Genomic DNA, 21,234 nt, shown 5'->3' with positions numbered 1-21,234 from the left:
TATCAAATCCATGGCGTCATTGTCGAAAATGTGTTCTAGCTGCTCGGATGGCCAAGGGGCTCATCGCAATGACCTTGGACGCCATCTCGAGAGTCTCAAACTCTATCTGATAGTAGCAGCGCGCCCGAGAAGCTGGACGTCGATGATCTTGCCCACCTCTCCTAAAAGACAGGCCTAGAGGAGATCACGCACCTCCCCTTTGTTAGGTCGGGTGCCGATAATCTTGCAGATAACAGAGGTAGCCTGAACGTGCCACCTCTACCTCTAAGCTCGCTTGCTCTGTCGGCGAAAGAGCAAGTCGGATGGTGGGTTCCACGGGGTCGGGCGAGGGCGCTTCCGTCGAGTCCCTCTGAGGCGGAGCAGAGCCCTCCATCTATGTCTACTATAGAGAAAGCGAGGTGAGGTCAAAGGATGAAGAGACCTGCCCTCAAGGGGCAGGTGCCGGGGAATGGGGAGGCAGGCAAGAGGTTTTTTTTTTTTCTGACGGAGGGGGGGTATATATGGCGATGGCAATCTGGGCAGCAAATCGCGTGAGGGAGCAGCAGCAGCGAGCGCGTCGTAGGAGACCACTGTGGTGTATCTTCCTGCAATGTCTCAACCTGTTCCGAAAATCTTCTTCTTCTTCCACCTTCGGAACTTCTTTTTATATTGATAATCCACAGGTTCTAGCGCTCACTCGGTGGATGTTCAACCATGCATTGATGTGACAGGAGTGACCCCAAGGGCACTTATTTATAGGCACTTAAGCCCTAAAGAAACCCTTACAAAAGCAGGCACCTCCAACAGCTTCCTCTACTTAAAAACATGGTGCCCAAAAGCTCTCGAAGTCAACTACTTTCATAACTAATGCCTAAAAGCTGCCACACCAGCACCCGTACAATCTGCCATGTCATCCCATATTTTTGGCGCCAGTCGCAGTGTGATTTTTGGGCCTGTGCGGCTTCTGTTCGATCGGTAGTTATGCCAAGTCATCATTTTGTGACACACACATGAATTAGCCATTCAAACACACGAGCTCTTTGCAGCTTAGCTTTATCTCTTTTATTAACACTGACACGAATCATGTGCACATTAGCTGCACACTTGAGAACCCTTTAAGGTGCACTTTTTGCTTCTTTTAATCTTTGCTCTTTTTCTTAGTACTTACATTTGGGAACACTTATTTTCAGAGGGCAATCAATGATGAGTTCCAGAGTAGGGTTTCTTGAGTAGGTCAAAGAGGCAATTAGCTGCTCCTGCCATCTGACCTCTTCAGGCAGTTCTCCAGAAGAGAAGGTTCTAAATTACAACTGAGCCACAGCGAGCGTTGCGCTGTTCTCAAGAGCAGGCTTTCTCTTTTGCTTTTATGTCAGTTTTTCTAACTGTTTTTTAATAGATCGAAAAGATGATTGACTTAATTCCAGGGAGTACCCCTCCAAACTGACCACCTTATAGAGTAATCCGAGCTCAATAGGAAGAAATCATGAGCCAAGTCGATGACCTTTCAGAGATCGGGCTGATGTATGTACTCCATGAGTTGCATGATGAGGGTGTCAAAAGCAAGGATAAGTACATAGAAATGGATCTTGCTTATGGGGCCATGCCAACTCCAAGATTGAGATCTTTACTGAGGACTTCATGGGGATCTTCACTGAGGAAGCCAGGTTTCTCAATGACCAGAAACATTTCCTTGAGTTAATGAAAGTAAAGTTGTATTTTGTGCAGAGAGCATGAATAAGAGCTTACAGTAAACCCAACATTTGCTGAAGCACCGAGTGTTCGAGGATAATCTTGCATCATACACTCTAGCCTTGTAGAAGACTTAAATTCCATTTTACTTGCATCCTTGTACCTGCATAACACTTAACCACTCAAAGGGAATCAACATAACATTGCATTGGCCTAAACAAGTGGTTGGCTACTTTTGACAAGATCATCAACTGATTCTTCAGTGCCTCAGCATGTTTTTAGTACACTCTAGACAAAAGTTTTGACAGAAATGCATCTACTTCTATCAAAAAGTAGAAGATGTTAAACCAACTAAATGTATGACAATAATTATTAAATCATTCATGTGACTGAAACTTGTCCCACTATGATTTTGCATCCAAAATTGCAGCGATCAATAAATTTTAGTGCGATGCCGAGAGAATTGCAGTTTTGATAGCCTTTATCCATTTCCAAACTAAAGAGCATATTTATACTTGTAGTTGGTGCCTTTGTATCTGGCATTTTGCTCAGTTTTGTCACAGTTTAATCAGAGCCAGTCTTTCGAGGAAAGCAAGAAAGCGAGAAATGTACAAGTGGCATATCAATCTTCTCATTGAGACTCACTTGGGGTTAACAAACTCCTTGATTGCTCCGTTTGTTCTTGCCAACTCCTCCATGTAGGGTCCTAGCTTGATAATCAGCTAGAGGCAATGGAAGGGCAATCTTAGCTGCATGGCCACAATGTACAAGGATAATGCTGCAAAGAGACATACAAGATAGCAAGCTAAGGACCTGATTGATGTTTCCAGGGTACGGAGAAAAACCGCTTGCATCATTGACATCTCCATCAAGATGGCCAGTTGCACGAAGTAAAGGATCCAGCTGGTTGTACTCCACATTAATAACCATTCGTGTACCTGTCATCATTGGACACTGTTGTTTTATCATTTGCCTCATTGGACAATCTTGCCTGTCACAGACGTTAGTAAATGTGATAAGGCGCATCCCATGTGCACTGGAAATTTCCAAAAATGATGCTCACACCAAAGAAGCCATCTTTCAGACAAGAGGGACCAGTGAGGAAATGAGCTGAACATGATAAACTAAACCAAAAAATACACCTAGCAAGGAACTGAGAAGAAGGGTGAAATGATTCTTGCAATTGTACTTTTTACGTCCCATTGAGGAATTAATTTCCTGATTCCTTATAAAGACTCCAAGCTAAAGTACGTGGAAAAGAGATTAAAACAGACGCTTGCCAAAATTCTAGGATTTTAGTCATCTGCAAGCTTAATGAGCCTCCGCACCCCCAATTTCTCTAGGGAGCTCTGTCCATTTCCTCTCTGATTGCCTTCTCAAGTTGCCAATGCACTCAGCCAGACTACAATGCCTTGTCTACAGCTGAAATCTCAACAGATTTGTCTCTCTCTATGGGACAGCCAGAGGAGCAGCCACCACTGCAGAGCTCGTCCCACACTCATTCGACCACTACTGGCACTCTCATCGACCGAGCATTGGAGCTACAGAGATACAGACGACCGCGACTGAGGAGAGGAGCTACACAGCATCGACGGAGACTACAACAGAAGATTCGAGCCATACTCTCTCGACATCCAGAGTGCAGATGAGGATGGATCCTCACCATTTCTTCCATCTTTGTTTCACACACTGTTACATCCAGTTTACCGGGTACCTATTGTATCAGCTGCTACACCCACGTAGTTTTAGATTGTAGTAGTAGTAGTAGTATTTTGTTCCACTTCTAGTTCTTTTCTAGTTCTTTTGTACCCAGACATGGTATTAGATTCACTATTTTGTAACTGATTGGTCTCATAGGTCATTTTGGCCTTTTGAAGACGTTAATATAACATTTCATTTCATTTCATTTTCTATTTCCTTTATCCTAAATGTTTTAGTGTTAGTGTTAATTCATTGTAACTTTGTAATTTCCGTACTCAGACATGGTATCAGATTCACCAATTGTAACTTTTTGGTCTCATAGGTCATTTTGGCCTTTTCAAGACGTTAATATAACATTTCATTTCATTTCTACTCAGAACTCAGGAGATTCTTCCTCTTTTCCACTTGAAGGAGTTTGCACGCATGTCGTAGCACAAGCCACACTTGCTTCACCTCTACCTTTGGACCCGCCTTCACCAGGTCTTTGGAGCACAGGGCTTAGTTGATAGAGCACTCCACCATTGCATAGCATTATCTTTCAAAATTCTTGTTGCCCAAGTCTTTTGACTCTGCAGTATAATTCTCGGAGAGGAAACATTGTCAACTACAAAGCTTTCTTCGAGTAGAGAGGGCAAAGAATTGATTGTAGATCCTCCATCCTGGAAGTTGTTTGGCTGAGGGGAAAGGTTTTAAAACAAATTTTGCTCAAAATAAGCTTACTCCGAATTACAAAGGACAATTGATATCGGATTGGAGTAATTTAAGGCTGGTTTCTATAGACACCATGAAAGACTATAATCAATGGGTTTGGGAACCTATCTACCAGTATCCTTCTCCAAAAACCTATCTCTAGAAGATTAGAGTGAGATACACACTATTGGACCTTCTTCCCCACTTCAAGAGTATTGCCTTTCAAAGAAGTTCCCACCATTCATGAACTTATGGAGCATGCAAGAGTTGGGTATTAAATGATGGAAGAGAAGCTTATCTTTGAGGTGAAAAGACAAACATTTTAACTGCTGAGCGGATATCATTACCCACAACTACTCTCCCAAAGGCAAAGTCAATCAACCTACAAGAGTCGACTAACCCAACAGCAAAGGGAAGCTTTACACCAGGAAGACAGTTGTCTTGTAACCGCCTTGACACTGACAACAAGGTAAATCCCCAAGAGCCATGTCATTATTTTTCTCCTCCCCTCCTCCCCCACAAAAAGAAGAGTAATGTTTTTTGCAAGAAAAAGAACCTTCCATTAGTTTAAAAAACTGCCCAATGGGCTACAACCTGCCAGTTCCGATAGTTGGCCAGTACACTTAGGGTGCTGCAATCAACAGGATGATTGCGATACAGGAGGGCCGGCCTACACTCCAGCCCGCCATAGAGCTTGTACTCCAAGAGTGGAGCAGAGATAGAGAGTGCTTGGGAGCTCATCTGTAGCCTGACACTCTTGGTTCATCTGGAGATCCTGATGCTTCCGCATCTCTGAGGCTCGACCCATAGAGCTTGTACTCCAAGAGTGGAGCAGAGATAGAGAGTGCTTGGGAGCTCATCTGTAGCCTGACACTCTTGGTTCATCTGGAGATCCTGATGCTTCCGCATCTCTGAGGCTCGACCCATTCCATCAGCGGAGACTGTATGTGATGTCTGACTGGACCTGATCCATACACTCAAGGAACAGTTTGAGAGGCATCAGGGCAGCTCCGACCGCATGTGGGAGCGCCGCGAGGCCTTCTTGTGACTTTGGCGAACAGGGCCTTCTTCACGATGGTTCATGGGGCGCCTAGATGGCAATACCGCACACGAGTGTGATTGTTTCCTCCTCCCATATTTTCATTTTTACGTCATTGTACATATCTTGCCTTTTCATTGGGAGAGTCTCCCGACATTTTTATGTAGCCTTCTCTAGTAGGGCAGGCATCAGCCAAATCCGAAGCCAAACCTGCTGAGCCAAGTGGCAACAGTCCCACAAACAATGGCATTGTGTTTCAAGTGGATGGTCACAGCGGCATATGTCACGAGTCTCTGGCAACTAACTTTACTTGTTGATTTCTTTTTGGGGAAATTTTATTTGACTTGTTTTAAAGCACCCCTCTGGAAATGACAATGCCCAAGTTGCATGGTGTGAGGCAGCCAGTGAAAGTCAGGCCGGACGGCCAGTGAGCACTAAAGTTGGACAAATGGATTACGGTTAACGACCATGTGGGGCTACGAGTGTAAATCACCTGATAGCTAGCCGACATTGCATATTTCGATGTGGTTCCACTGGTGATTGATGGTTAGACGACCTGTGTGAGTGCCATGGAAGCATCTCCTAAAATTTAGGGAATTGCTATTTTGGACCAGAAAAAGTGTTCGCCTCATTAGTTCTGGAATGACAAGGGGAACATTTTATTGCTCTGCTGCCAAGTCAACTGACGCACCAGTTGAAATATTTTTAGCCAAGTTGGCCAAAGTCGGAAACTGTGCGAGGTGTCACTCTATGAGCGATTTGCCATGTTCGGGATTTGCCATGTTCGGGAGAGATGGGGTGAGCCTACAAGAGAAAGGGGGCACAATTTTCAATAGTGAAGTGGATTGCAACAGATACAAGAGCTATGGAATTCTTGCTTACCCTCTAATGTACAGTGCGGTGCCAGGAGTGATACCTTGCACGCTACGCACTGCTCTCTCTCCCCTACGAGCAGTTATGTTATGCCCCTCAAGTGGGCTTCTCATTTGACTAACGTACAGCTGTGGGGATTTATGCTTTTGTGCCGAGGCAAGAGCCTCTCTGAACAGGAATGGGTGTAGCTAACTGCTACACCAAAACAGGCACCGGTGAGGGTGATAACCTCACTACACAGGTGCGTTTTCAGCGCTGCGTACACGCTGTATTTGGACTGTTTTGCAGCCGTAATGATGCCGACAGCATTGGGAACAGTGCCCCACTATTAGACGACTGTTCGGGGCTGTTTAGGGATGAAAACAAAGAGAAAACCAGTAATTACAGCGTGCTGTAATTACTGTTTTTGCGCAAGAAACAAGGGTTCTATGCTATTGGAAACGAGTCAGAGCTTGGGAAAGTGTCCAGGGCAAGCTTTGGGGCCGTTGTGTTGCCAAAAGTTTGCCTGCAGAGGTATCATCTTGCTGGATACTCGTAAAGGTCTCAAGGAATCTGGTTTTTGTAGTCTATTCCTCACTCCTGAAAGATAATAAAGAAATACCGAAAGGTGCGCCAACCTTTGGGGCCTACAAGTGTCACTGTCTGCTTGGGAGCATTCTAGCTTCGTGGCCGTGCTTTTGTTTTGAAGTGTAATTCCAGTCTCAGTTACAGGTTCCTTTTAAGTCATTGCTTTGTGTCATAAAGTCAAGTGTTAAAGAATCGGGTGAAAGCTAAAGTCTATCGCCCTACGGGCTGGTTCCATGGCGCCGCTGCCGGGCACAAGATCACTTTTTCCTCAAGAAGCGATCCTTGGTTGGTTTCGGCGAAGACACAAAGCACAGGAACTTGGGATTACACTATGGCCGACAAAGGGAAGGGCATTATGGAAGAGGGTTCCTATTCAAAGGATAGGCAGGAAACTCCTATGGTCTTCGAGATTGGCGAGAGCTCACGGCCAGGACAGTCTGTACGTCCTGTTGATGTGCATGTCCCTCCAGTAGTACAGGGCTTTATGATTGGGCAACTTGAGGACGATGCGTTGAGGACTCAGTTAGTTGCCGCGGTGAATGTGTTTTCCCAGTTGGTGCAGAACCCAAGGTTTATGGAGTTCTTGCAAGCACCATCAGTGCAACAGCAAAATAGGCAACCTATACCACGTACGGAGCTTGTGGAGGCTCAAGCCCAAGTACTTCATGCGACTCAGCAGGATAGGGAACACTCACATGTTGCGGAGTCAAGGGCTCCAAAACAGGTTCCTCCCATGCTTGAACAGGTGGCTAGAATGCCTATTCCACAGGTTATGCCAGTTCAGCCTGCCACCTTTCAGAGCCCGCATGCTGTCTTGAATGGATAGGTAACTGGTTACCAGGCAATGCATCCAGTTTTTCCACCACCCACAGTACATCGTGGGTATTTCGGGGGTAGATCCGTGTTCCAAAGTATGGCTGGTTATGCGCCTAGAAGTCAGTCGTACATACCAAGAACACTGTTTGGGGTATACAATACATGATTCCAAACCCCATGTATGGTAGTATCAGCATGCAACAAGGTTTTCAGTGCAACCAGGGCCAGTTTGGGGTGCCACAAGGTCATTTTGGCATGGCTGGTTTTTCTGGACAGCAGTCAGATATCGCACCTCTGACGCAAAATGTTAATGGCCAAGATGTGCAGATCATGCCTACTACAGTGCCCATGTTGCAGACTATTCCTTATGACAATTTGGGGACACTAGAAAAGCCGGAAGCTTACAAAGAAGGTGGTGTAGCTGTAAAGTTCAACACTTTTAGTGGCTTCGAGGATAAAGCAAAGGCTCTCACTTTCCTCCAACAGTTTGATACAGCTTATGCAGGAGGGAATTTTACAAAGGCCTCTAAAGTAAGAAAAGTTGTCACTTTCTTAAAGGACAATGCACTTACATGGTGGACAACACTGCTAATGCAAGGACAAGCACCCGCCACTTGGGTTTACTTCAAGAAAATTTTTGCATCTTCTTGGCTGTCAAATGAATTTGAAGCCGACGTCATGACAGATTGGCTCCAGCTTACTTCGGCTACATGGAAGAGCTTGCTGGAGTACAATAGGAGGTTTTGTAAAGCGTTACTCTCAGTGATCTCCTACAGATTTGTGCCATTGACAGAGCAGATAGAGAAGTACTGTTGTGGGCTGCCTAAAGGGCGTCGCGATTATTGTACCAAGAACAGAGTGGCTACCTTCACTCAGCTTATGGAAGTTGCTAACACTGGTCTTGCCTTGTTGAAAGGAGAAGACAGTGGATTTCCGAGCAACGAGAAAGGAGGGCAACAAACGAGAAATTCAGCAAAGCACCCCTTTACGAAAGCGGCTCCTGAAGCGTCCCAGGGGCCAACGAAGTTCAATAAAGGCAAGGGTTCACCCGAGATTTTTGGAGCGCAGGCAAAGAAGCAAAAAAGGAAGCCTTTCATGCGTAAGGATAAGAAGGTCTTGATGGCTGAAAACAAGTGCTTTATATACGAGCAGAGTGATCATTTTGCAGCCGACTGTCCACAAAAGAAAAGGCCAACTGACTCAGATGACAAAGAGAACAGGAAAGGAAAGAAGCCTATGCCCTCGGCAGGTTTAGTGCCAGACATGTTGGGCGACAGGCCTAGTACAGATGCCAGTGAGTTATGCAAAGCGTGGGGTAAAGTTAGAGACCAGATGGCACTCATCTTCTTTGATCCAGGTGCCAAAGCGAACTTTATCACGCCAGAATTAGCTATGAAGCTGGGCATCAGAGCTAAAGAGATGGGGTACACCGAAAAGGCAGGATTGGCATGTCCTGGCCACTCAGAGTGCGTCACTCTCATCATTGAAAAGCTACGTCTGCATATTCAGTCATATGTGGACACACAAGAGTTCTACATCATGCCGTTGGAAGGATGTGATGCCTTGTTGGGGATCCCGTGGATGTTCTAAGTGCATGGAGTCTTGGATGCCTACAACAAAAAGATCATTGTACAGCATAGAGGCAAAACTCACATCTTGGATGTAAAGCTAAAAGGAGAGTCATTCCCTATTGTATCTGCTTCTGCTATCCCTTCCGTAATAAAGAATCATCTTTCTGCGTACTTGGTTTTTGCACGTGATGTTTCAGATAGATGTCAATCAAATTTATCTGTGTTAGATAAAGACAGGTTAGCATTTTTGCAAAAGTTTAATGGCTGTTTTTCTGATTCATTACCATCTCAACTACCGCCAAAGAGGCCCGAGAATCATGTGATTGATTTGGTGCCACGTTGTAGCCCACCAAATAGGCCACCGTACAGGGTTAGTGAGACGCAGCGGAAAGAGATTATGAGCCAAGTGGAGGAGCTCTTAGAGAAAGGGCTGATTCAGCCTAGCTCGTCACCCTATTGCTCTCCAGTGCTCTTAGTACAGAAAAAGGATGGCTCGTGGCGCATGTGTATTGACTACCGTGCATTGAATAAGAATAACATCAAGAATAGATTTCCTATTCCAGGGATTGATGATATTCTTGACCGTCTAGAGGGTGCGGCGATTCTTAGTAGGATCGACCTTAAAGGTGGGTACCATAAGATTCAAATTAGGCCTGAGGATGTGCAGAAGACTGCGTTTAGAACGACATTTGGTCTCTACAAATTCTTAGTGATGCCATTTGGTCTTACGAATGCTCCTCCTACATTCAATAGGATGATGGATAGGATCTTCCGTCCATATCAGAACTTTGTTGGCACATTCTTTGATGACATGATAGTCTATTCGAAGAAAGAGGAGCATAGGCATCACTTGACCATTGTGTTTGAAGAGTTGCGCAAGAACAGATTGCTCATCAATGGCAAGAAAAGCGAGTTATTCTTGGAAGAGATCCACTTTCTCGGACACATTGTGTCAAAGGATGGTGTCCGGATGGATCCTGCAAAGGTAGAAGCAAGACATGGCCACCTTTAAGGACTATGCACGATGTCAGTAGCTTCTTAGGGCTATGTGAAGACTCGTTCGCAACTTTGCAAAGATTGCTTCACCTTTACATGCTTTGCAAAAGAAAGAGGTCACTTTCAGATGGACCCAAAAAGAGATTTCAGCTTTTAATCTCTTAAAGGAAAAGATGACTTCAGATCCAGTCATTGTTTGCCAGATCTCAGGAAGTCATTTGTGGTCCAATGTGACGCTTGTGGCAGTAGCATTGGTGCAGTGCTAATGCAAGATGGCAGGGTAGTAGGCTATCAGAGCAGAATCTTACAAGGGCCAGAGATGACCATGCACGTCTATGAAAAAGAGTTACTGGCTGTGATTCATGTGCTCTTAAGTTGGAAACACTACTTGCTAGGTGCAGATTTTGTTGTCCAAACAGATCATCAGACCTTGCGATACTTTCTGACACAGTCAAAGCTATCGGAAAAGCATATGCGATGGGCAAACATTCTTTCCATGTTTCACTTCCAGATTGTGCATGTGGAAGGCAAGAAGAATGTTGTAGCTGATGCGTTATCAAGAAAGCCACAAATTTCAGCTGTGTCAAATCCTTATCATCATGAGCTTGATGACATGAAGGACCAGTATGCGAGTGACGAAGATTTTGCAAGGATCTTCGAACAGTTACAAGAAGGACAACGTCATGAGCACTACCTCCTCAAAGATGGTTTTATGATGATGCATGGCAGATTGTCACTAGGCCATTGCGACATACGGTCATGTGAGAGTGTCATATCCCACAATATGCAGGGCATTGTGGTATAGATGCTACAGTGAAAGTGGTTGAGACATTCTTTTATTGGCCTACCTTGCGGAGAGATGTGGATGCCTTTGTGCGAGCATGCGTGATTTGCCAAAAGGTCAAGTTTGATAGGCAAAAGGCACCAGGGTTGTTACAGCCATTGCCGATCCCAGATAAACCATGGGAAAGCATAGCTATGGATTTTATCTTTGATCTTCCAAGAACACAGACAGAGAATGATGGAATCTGGACCATTATTTGCAGATTCAGCAAGCAAGCTAATTTCATTCTTGTCAAGAAGAAGATAAAACCAGATCAGATGGCACGTCTCTTTATGTGCAATGTCTTCAAGTACCATGGTATAGAAGATAAAGCATGCCCTTGAAAGGACACACGCAAAGCAAAAGAAAGTTGTTGATCTCCACCATTGTGAATTGTTGTTTTCACTTGGTGATTGGGTACTGTTGTGGTTTGAAAAGGCACGCTTAAAGAAGCGAAAAGGTAAAGAAAGTCTCTTTACAAAGGTTAGTATGCGTTACTATGGGCCTTTTCAAGTAGCAGAGAAGATCAGTGACGTCAGTTATATGCTGAAATTGCCTGAGAACTGAAAGATTCACAATGCCTTTCACGTGAGTCTTCTCATACCATTTAATGGTGATGTGCCAGAGGATATGCCAGTTGAAGAGCTTAATGAAATTTTGGTCCCAGAACAGATCATGGCACACAAGGAAAGAAAAGTCAAAGGCAAGGTTACAAGGCGATATTTGGTGAAGTTCAAGAACTATCCACCTATGGATGCAAAGTGGATGGAAGAGAGTGAATTGTTAGAGTCACCAAATGTATTGCAGCTTTACCTTGAAGCCTTTGGTTTACCACCTACGTATTCTCCAACTCAAGTAGAGAAAAGGTCAAAAGAAAAGAGACCTGCACTAGAGGGGGGTGATCCAAGAGCTAGCACTTCTCATGTATCTATGGATTTAGTGCAATAGAAGTGTATCGTGCTTGGCAATTGCCCTTGGGGAATAAAAGTTTTGTCCAAAAGTTTGTTCAGTGCTGTAGAGGTAAGTATGTCTTGTCAGTTGTCAAGAGTACAATAATTGCTTCTAATGAGTACATGTTGACGCATTTTTAAACTAGTGGTTTATTATGCTTGAAAGGATTCGAAGTGTACTAAAAGTTATGGACTCTATTAAAGCCAGTGGCACAGTGTGAAAGCTATCCACTATGTCAATGGAATAGTCTCACAGGTAGACCATACATGAGTTAACAAGTGTTGAATACACAAGAGTCTTAAATATAAGCATGTATGTCTCGTACTATGTTGACCAGGTGTGTACACACGAAAAGGTTGACAGCCGTGATACGGTGTCCATGAAGTGTTGTACACACTAATGGATTGATATTCATGCAAGCGAGGACGTTCACGATTTCAAGAGGGGGATATGTCGCGAGTCCGTGGAAACTAACTTTACTTGTTCATTTCTTTTTGGGGGAACTTGTTTTAAAGCACCCCTCTGGAAATGCCAATGCCCGAGTTGCATGGTGTGAGGCGAACAGTGAGAGTCTAGGCCGGTCGGCTAGTGAGCACTAAAGTTGGACAAATGGATTAAGGTTAATGTCCATGTGGGGCTACGAGTGTAAATCACCTGATAGCTAGCCGACATTGCATTTTTCGATGTGGTTCCAGTGGTGATTGATGGTCAGACGACCTGTGAGTGCCATGAAAGCATCTCATAAAATTTATGGAACTGCTATTTTGGACCAAAAAAAGTGTTCGCGTCATTAGCTCTGGAATGACAAGGGGAACATTTTATTGCTCTACTGCCAAGTCAACTGACGCATCAATTGAGATACTTTTAGCCAAGTTGGCCAAAGTCTGAAACTGGGCGAGGTGTCACTCTATGAGCGATTTGCCATGTTCGAGAGAGATGGGGAGAGCCTACAAGAGAAAGGAGGCGCAATTTTCAGTAGCAAAGAGGTTTGCAACAGGTACAAGAGCTATGGAATGCTTGCTTACCCTCTTATGTACAGTGCAGTGCCAGGAGTGATGCCATGCACGCTACGCATGGCTCTCTCTCTCCCCTACGAGCAGTTATGTTATGCCTCTCAAGTGGGCTTCTCATTTGACTAATGTACAGCTGTGGGGATTTATGTTTCTGTGCCGAGGCAAGAGCCTCTCTGAACAGGAATGGGTGTAGCTAACTGCTACACCAAAGCAGGCACCGGTGAGGATGATAACCTCACTACACAAGTGCGTTTTCAGCGTTGTGTACACGCTGAAATTTGGACTGTTTTGCAGCCGTCATGATGTCCGGAGCATTGAGAACAGTGCCCCACTATTAGACAACAGTTTGGGGGCTGTTTAGGGCTGAAAACAAAGAGAAAACCAGAAATTACATTGTGCTGTAATTACTGTTTTTGTGCAAGAAACAGTGGGTCTATGGTATTGGAAACGAGTCAGAGCTTGGGAAACTGTCCAGGGCAAGCTTTGGGGCCGTTGTGCTGCCAAAATTTTGCCTGCACAGGTACCATCTTGTTGGATACATGTAAAGGTCTCAAGGACTCTGGTTTTTGTAGTTTATTCCTTATTCCTGAAAGATAATAAAGAAATACCAAAAGGGGCGCCAACCTTTGGGACCTACAAGTGTCATTGTTTGCTTGGGAGCATTCTAGCTTCGTAGCCGTGCTTTTTTTTTGAAGTGTAATTTCAGTCTCAGTTACAGATTCCTTTTAAGTCATTGCTTTGTGTCGTAAAGTCAAGTGTTAAAGAATCGGGTGAAAGCTAAAGTCTACGCCCTAGGGGCTAGTTCCAGCATATACCACCGAGTGGCCACTGTGCGCCAACCAACTCCCAATTGCGGTAGCTCAATGGGCAACTAGCCACTAGATCATAGTGACTCTCCTTGGATGTTTGCTATCCCACAGGCGTCCCCAACTCGGTCGTGAGACCCTCCTCTTGCCAATGATCCACTATAGTAAGAGGAGTCTATCTCCGCACTGTCAATATGTGACGTCCCAACCGTGCTGTGTACTAGAAAAAGGGGTCCCTAGTTGATCGGCTAGAGTAAAAGGATCCCACGAAAACCACTCCCACGAGTCACACCACACTCGCGCCAGACGGAGGCTCTCCCAAGCCCTTAACCGCCAGTGTCCTCACTCAAGAGATGACAAGTCAAGCTCTATTGCACAAGTCCTCCCACTCATACCCACAACTCGGAGCCACTGAAGGCAACACTCAAACACCTCTCGTGCTTTGATTCATTTTGCGGACCACTTTCTCCACCAATTGGTCCACGTTTTGTGGGATTGAAGCAGGAGCACTCTATTTTGCGATAGATTCACTCGTGGTAGAAGAGGCACTGCTAGTATTGGTCTCCAAGTCCTCAGTAACCTCGTCGTATGTTTTGCAATTGTCAACTAGGTACAATGCTTCCCTAGTGACTTGTTCAAATGTTGTGCATGCTTTTAAATGCAAGTCCTTGTTTAGAGTTTTTTTTTCAATCCCTCAATAAAGAGAATCGATAATTGATCGTCCTGTGGCAACTCTTGCACTAGACATCATTCGATGTAATGCTTGTAACATAGTAAAGCTTTCTTCACCTTTTCATTTTCTTTTTGTCTGAAATCATAGATCTGAGATACAATGTTATGCTTGATTCCCCTCTTGGAGAATTCCTCCGCAAACGCCCGTAAGAGTTGATCGATGTTGAGGAATTCTCTACTGTTTAGCAATTGGAACTAAGTCAATATTGTTCCCTCCAATGTTAACCATATCCTTTGTACTGTGTGTGGAAATCCGCTACTTGGAGGCGACCCTCTCTCTAAAACTTAAAGAACATGCACAAACCTATGTCTGAGAAAGCTGTAACTACAATGAGGAGGTCCAGTCAAGTGGAAGTCCCCCATCTAGTAGGGAGCCGCCGTCTCAAGAGGGGATGCCACACTGCTCGTATAGCCTCTACATATCCTGACACATGCTTTGCAATGCCCTCATGTCTCACACCTATAGGCTTTGAGTCCCCTCAGGAATTGATGTAAATTGTAGCACCCGTTTGTGGGACCTGATCACGAATCCGGTGAAGCAACAACTCCTTGCAGGGCAAACTTGTGTCAGGAAACTTTAGCTTGAGTACACTGTGTGTCTCGCCATGACCACAAAAAGTTCTTGACCAATCTCTTCAATTGGCTAATGCAAGAACCTGAGAAAATTCAGCAAGATGTAATGTACCACAGAGTAGCCAAAAGCACATGATTGGCCACTACAACCCTACCAGCAAGAGAAAGCCATGATGAACTCTAATGGAGCAGTTTCATCCTAATGGATAGGAGGAGAGGAGCAATTTGTTGCTCTAGTGACAAATCCAAACCAACCTAATCACCTAGGTATATAATTGGTGTCCCTAGGGGGATCCACCTAAAGCCCTCTCCAAGCGACCAATCTGGAGTGGGAGCACGACCAACCCAAATAGCCACTATCTTCCGTTGGTTAACCAATGCTCTCAATACACAATAGAACACCTAAAGGCACTGCTCAAACATGTGCAGGCCTCCTGACCCTTCAGAGACATGCCTAGGTCATCAACAAACTCAGCGTCCAAAAGCTCATCTCTCCGAATAGGTACGTGTAGTCCACGCATCCAACCTCCTGTGAAGTCAAAAATCTACTCATCGCCTTAGCATTGAAAAGGAATAGAAAGGAGGCAAGAGGGCAACTGTAACAAACTTGGACACCCCAAGTCAAGATTCTACCGCGACTCAGCAGAGATTCACTTAAAACAATTCACAATTCACATTTGAGTCGAGAAAGCCTGGCGTAGTTCCGTGCCAAGAGGTATTGACCCCAAAGACTGGCGCCCCTTTCGGTATTTCTTTTTATATTAATCTTTGAGCAAAATACAACTCCCGCCAGTGCTCGCTCTCAGACTCTACGTCCAAATGCTCTGTAGAGTGAGCCCCCTTGGGTTCATTATAAAGGTTACAAGGGATGCTAAAAGCAGAGCCCCAAAAGCTTCAAAATCAAAAGAAATAGTTCCCAAAAGCAGTTATTCCCAAAAGCTTCAAAATCAGCCAACGCAATTTACGGAAATCCGTACAACTGCCACCTGTCATGTCAGGTCTTTTTTTGCCAGAAATCTGTACGGATGGCCACGTCAGCATGTCAACGTATTATGCGGCGCTTTTTCAAGGATTTTCGTACCAACCTGCCACGTGTCATTTGTCCGGGCAGTGTGTGTGTGTGTGTGTGTGTGTCTTGGTCTAGCCACGTCATCCCATTTGTGACATGCCCCCCTCTTGAAAGCATTGTAATCGCCCTCGATTACGCCTGCAAAACAGACAGAGGCCATAAACTGCCTTAGCAGACACTGACTGTTAGTACCGACGGACTAGGAACAACACAACTAGCACATGTACCAATTGACAATCACATCACAGGACATCACCTGATATCACAGGACATCACATGACCAATCACATTCAAAATTCATTCCAAATCTCAGACCATGATAAATTGGCAACGTATTTAGCAATCACATCTAGATCCAGTCGGGACCTCATAGATGCCCGATTAACTAATCCATATTGCAATCATGTCTATAGAGATTTATGAGACCGAAATGCTGCAGTCATTTCGTCTTTCAGTTCCTCCACTCAAACAAGTCAAGTACAAATCAATCAGTATCATTTTCAAAAATTCCAGTTCATAAAGTCATTCAGCAGAATATTATCAGCTCAGCATTATTCCTAAAACCCAAAGGGACATCAATGACTCTATATCAAATCAAAGTATCTGGGCAATCTGTCGACAAAGGAGCGGAGTGACTCCCCTCTTGTGCAAACCCGCTGCACTAGATTCACCCATGCTGAAATCGGGATTCTATCGGAGTAGACTATGCTAAACCGAATGCTTCAAGGTAAAGGTTCACAATCTGAGGAGTATCTGTCGACAAATGAGCGGAGTGACTCCCCTCTTGTGCAAACCCGCTGCACTAGATTCACCCATGCTGAAATTGGGGTTCTATCGGAGTAGACTATGCTAAACCGAATGCTTCAAGGTAAAGGTTCACAATCTGAGGAGTATCTGCTAGGTCCGCCTCCATCCACTTCGCATCCAATGCATGATAGTTCTTGAATTTAACCAAGAACCGCCTAATCACTTTACCTTTGATCTTTCTATCTTTATGTGTCACAAACTAGTGACGTGGCTGCCCAGTACACACTCACACACACACCCCTTTTGGCATGAACAATCCAGCGGACAACTTGGCTGAAATGTTGATGTGGCAAGGCTGTACGGAAGCGTACTTTGTGGAAAATCAGCCACGTGGCATGTAGTACGGATGCCCGATTTTGCGGCGCAATTTACGGCAGCAAGGGCAGAATTTTGGAACTGCTTTTTGGCTACGCAAATTGCAAGAGAAAAGAGAGAGAGAGAGAGAGAGAGAGAGAGAGAGAGAGAGAGAGAGAGAGAGAGAGAGAGAGAGAGAGAGAGAGAGAGAGAGAGAGAGAGAAATGAAATGAAATGAAATGTTATATTAACGTCTTCAAAAGGCCAAAGTGACCTATGAGACCAAAAAGTTACAATGTGGTGGATCTGATACAAAGTCAGAGTAACAAAATGACAAAATGACAACAAATATACTATGGAATCCTGGACTGCTAGGTGTGAACGAGGGAGAGCAGCTAGCTGGGGTAGGTAAATCACAAGAGATCCAGCATCGGTCGCTGGCGGATCTCATCAATCTCCTCCATGGTCAGTAGTCTGACCGGGTGTCGTGCATGTCAGGCCAAAGTGATCCGAAGCCTTTGATGCAGCCTTCGTCAATACTGTGTAGTCCTCCGCAGTCGTGGGCGTCTGGATCTCCCCAACTCGGTCGCCCGGTCGATCAGTGTGCCTCTGCTGTGAGGCGACGGGCTCTGCTGTGGTAGTGGCTCCTCCGGGTGTCCAATGTCTATTCTAAAGAAGTCTGTGATGTGTCTCTGAGACTGGCTAGCCTCTCCTCTCATCAAGCTCTATCTGTGTCGGCGCAACTCGAGTAGAAACAAACCCAAGCATCTCTGATCCTCGTATTGCATGACACTGGAGAGTAGTCCAAAGCCTTCTCTAAACAAGCAGTGGAAGCGGCCTCATATCTCGTAGTAGACGGGGCAGTGGCATGTGTAGTGCAACTCTGTCTCTGGCTCCATGCCACACAGAGGGCATGTCCTGGCCTCTGCTGGTACTCCATTGTATCTCCCAGTCTCGATCCGTAGCTGGTGTGAAGATGTGCGTATCTGGCCAATAGCACATCGTATCCCATGAGACAAGTGAGTGTCCATGTATCTGGGCCTCGCCACAAAACCGTCCTCTGTAAGCTGGAGAAGATGCTCTCTGTACAAAGCCATCTTCGTGTCCAGCTCCTGCGCTGGTTGTATCCATGTCTTCTTGATGTCTGAGCCAGGTCTTGTCGGATGAGCTTGGTGATCTCGGACTGTCTAAGAGTCAGAGAGGGTGCCTCTAATGAGTACTAGAAGGGGGTCAATCTGTCTATGCTGAACCCATGCGCCTGAAACCATGATGTCATTTCACCATACCAGCATGCTGTATCTCCCTGCATGGCTAACTGTCGAGAGGACTCAAGTGCAAGGCGAGCATATCTGTCTCTGGGAAGCTCCCACATGCGGTGTATGAAGGAGACAGATCTGGTAAGCGCCTCAACTACTAGTGGGGGGGCAGCAAGCTCTGCTCGGATAATGGCACGTGGTACTAAAGCCTTGGCTCTAATGAGCCGTGGGATCATAGAGACCAAAGGCTTCTCCATGTCCCCCCACCCATCAATGCGACCTGTCCTCCCGTAATGATCCAATGAAGGCCCCCATATCTCAGCTCCATAGAGCAATGCAGACGCCACTAAAGTGTCAAATAGCCAGAGCTTCGTCCGAGGCTCTTGAAACAGAACCTGTGAACACATCCTCTCCAATCTGCCCAATGCTGCATGGGCTCTGGTCAATCTAGTCTCTGCTGCTCTCCTCAGTGAAATGCCGGTCCATTAAAAACCACTCCAAGGTAAGTGTAAGTATCTGTGTACTCCACCGTCGCCTGGCCGTATGAAATACCATGACCTTGGTTTTACCTAGGTTGACAGACAAACCACTTTCGTGGGCAAACCTATGTAGAGCATCCAAGTGACGTTGCATCCCCGCTGGAGAGTCGGAGATCAACACAATATCATCAGCATAGAGCAATAGTGGAATCCATGTCCCTGCCAGTTGTGCACCTCTATCACCATCTCTCTCAATGTAGTCAGCAACCTCATCCACATACATACCAAATAGAGTAGGAGAGAGCGGGCAGCCTTGCTTCACACCAATAGTGGAGTGAGCCGGTGCAGACAAGCCCTCTGGGGTGCGTACATGCCCCACTACTGATTTGTACAATGCCATGATCCCCCAAATGAGCTCTGTGGGTACTCCCATCTCCTGTAATCTGCGCATCAATCTAGCTCTGGGTACTGTGTCAAATGCTTTGCGGAAGTCCACAAAGCTAGAATAGATCCGTCTCCCACGTGATCTGCCCTCCTCAATGATGGCTCTGAGTGTCAAGATATGGTCAAGAATAGAAAAGCCTCTCCTGAAACCTGCTTGCCCAGCTGCACGTATCCCTTCTCTCTCTGCCCATCTACTCAGCTGCTGCTCAAGAATGGATGCGTACAATCGTGCCAATATGTGTCCAATCATGATAGTGCGATAATTCCCAGGCTCCATAGGGTCTCCTGACTTGAAAATGGGTACAATTGTAGAAAGGATCCAAGTATCAGGTAAGCCCTCACACATGGCATGATTAAACATAACTGCTAGAAGCTCTCCTAGCAGATCTCTTGCATGTATGAAATGCTCAGCCACTAAGCCATCATGATCATATGCTCTCCCAGTCCTCATCCTGTCAATGGCCTTCCTCACCATCTCAGCGGTGAAAAAAGCACATGTGTGTGGGCATGGATCGGGGGGGTCGGGGAGGGGCGGCTGTCCAGAAATTGTGTACAAAGATGATGCGTACTGGCCCCAAGTCTCTGTAGAGGTAATGGCAGGTGGGGGGGATTGCTCATGATAGAGCCGCCACGCCTCACGTGAGTCCTGACTCAAGAATAGCTGGTAAAGATCCTGCTCTAGTCGAGCCAAAAATGCCCTTTTCTTCCGCCGCACTAGGCGTCGGAAGTCAAAATCTGTGACTGCCTGTGAGTGATGTCTCCCAAAAGCACCTCCCTCTGAAGTCTAGCTCTAGTCTCGCGGCATTCCGCATCATACCAGCTGTTCTGGGGCATGCTCCCAGAACGACGTCTCTGCTCAAGCTGAGTGTGTGGGTATGCCTTTGCTGCTGCATCATGTAAAGTCTGTGTCAGTATAGTAGTAAGCTCCTCCAGAGGTTGTCCTAGCTCCTCAATGCACAAGCGTCTGTATATCCCATCTATGTATACGGAGTCCGTCTCCCGCGTGAAGGTGTAGCAAGTAGGGGCAGCTGCCCGTGGCCTGTGTGCTACACTTGAACTGGAAAGAGATGGTCAACGACACAAGAGTATGATCCATTGCCACCCCAACGGGTCTGGGCCCAACAGTGAGATCCTAGATACTAGAGATGAGGCTTGGCTGTGCCATGACATAATCCACTGTGCTGGCTCCGTGTCTCTGTGGAAAGCATGTGAAACCTCCCGCAGCAGGAAATCTCTGTAGGCCATTCAAGATGGCCAATCCATGTGCAATCCCCATGTCTATCAAGTACCGTCCATATTCAGTATATTCCCCATCCTGCGATCGTCTAGATAGGCCTGTCTCCACCACATCCAACTCTCTTAGCATCTCCTCTGAGGTATCATAAAACACTGTTTAATGATGGGCAGTTCTGGCATTGAAGTCCCCTAGAATGATAATGTCACCATCTCTAGAGAACTCCCATATGTCATCATCCAAGATAGAAAAGGGTGATTGTCCTTTAGGTGGTGCATATACTGACGTACTTGGGGGAAAGTAGCAAATAGCAATGTAAAGATATCTGCCTGTCTCTGCTCTCAATCTCACCCACATGTACCTAGCTTGCTCATCCCTGCGAGCTATATGTATCAATGGCTGCAGCTCCTCCCTGAATAACACTGCCACTCCTCCCGAGCCCCGCCCTCTATGCTTCGATCGTGTCTCCTGTCTACAGGCTGTCTCCCATCTGTATCCACTAATGTGAGGCATAGACTGCCCAGGGGCCTGATGCATCTCAGAGTAGAAGATGATGTCTCTCCCGGAAAAACTCTCCTCAAAAGCACCTACATCAAGACGCATAGATCCATTACAATTCCAGGTAGAAACTTTGAGTGCAGTCCCATAGGCCTCACACTGTCATGTGGAGCGTCGCTCCAATATCACTACTCTTCCATCTCGGTAAAAGGCAATCTTGCCTTTTTCCCTTGCTGCTCTAATCTCTGGCATTACCTCCTACATATGAGCGATTTGTGAGAGGGTAAGGTCATCCCCGAGAAAGATACCCATCTTTTTAAGAGTTGGTCTTTTC

The 21,234-nt window shown here is 45.8% G+C and overlaps 1 protein-coding gene across 3 annotated transcripts in view; it reads right to left on the bottom strand.

The window, feature by feature from the left end:
• USP (UDP-sugar pyrophosphorylase) overlaps positions 1 to 21,234 on the bottom strand; it is a 191,523-nt gene that overhangs the window by 38,939 nt on the left and 131,350 nt on the right. For all 3 annotated transcript variants that reach the window (XM_086485290.1, XM_086485288.1, XM_086485289.1), the window contains exons 11-13: positions 2,482 to 2,606; positions 2,314 to 2,390; positions 1,726 to 1,831 (exon numbers count right to left, since the gene is read on the bottom strand). In XM_086485290.1, the coding sequence (XP_086341416.1) occupies positions 1,726 to 1,831; positions 2,314 to 2,390; positions 2,482 to 2,606 (308 nt within the window). The remainder of the gene's footprint in view (positions 1 to 1,725; positions 1,832 to 2,313; positions 2,391 to 2,481; positions 2,607 to 21,234) is intronic.

Source organism: Adiantum capillus-veneris, chromosome 16 (assembly GCF_014529385.1).
Source record: "Adiantum capillus-veneris isolate H3 chromosome 16, ASM1452938v2, whole genome shotgun sequence".
NCBI lineage: Eukaryota > Viridiplantae > Streptophyta > Polypodiopsida > Polypodiales > Pteridaceae > Adiantum > Adiantum capillus-veneris.
Note: the sequence above shows the minus strand (reverse complement) of the source record. Positions and strands in the feature narration are given on the sequence as shown.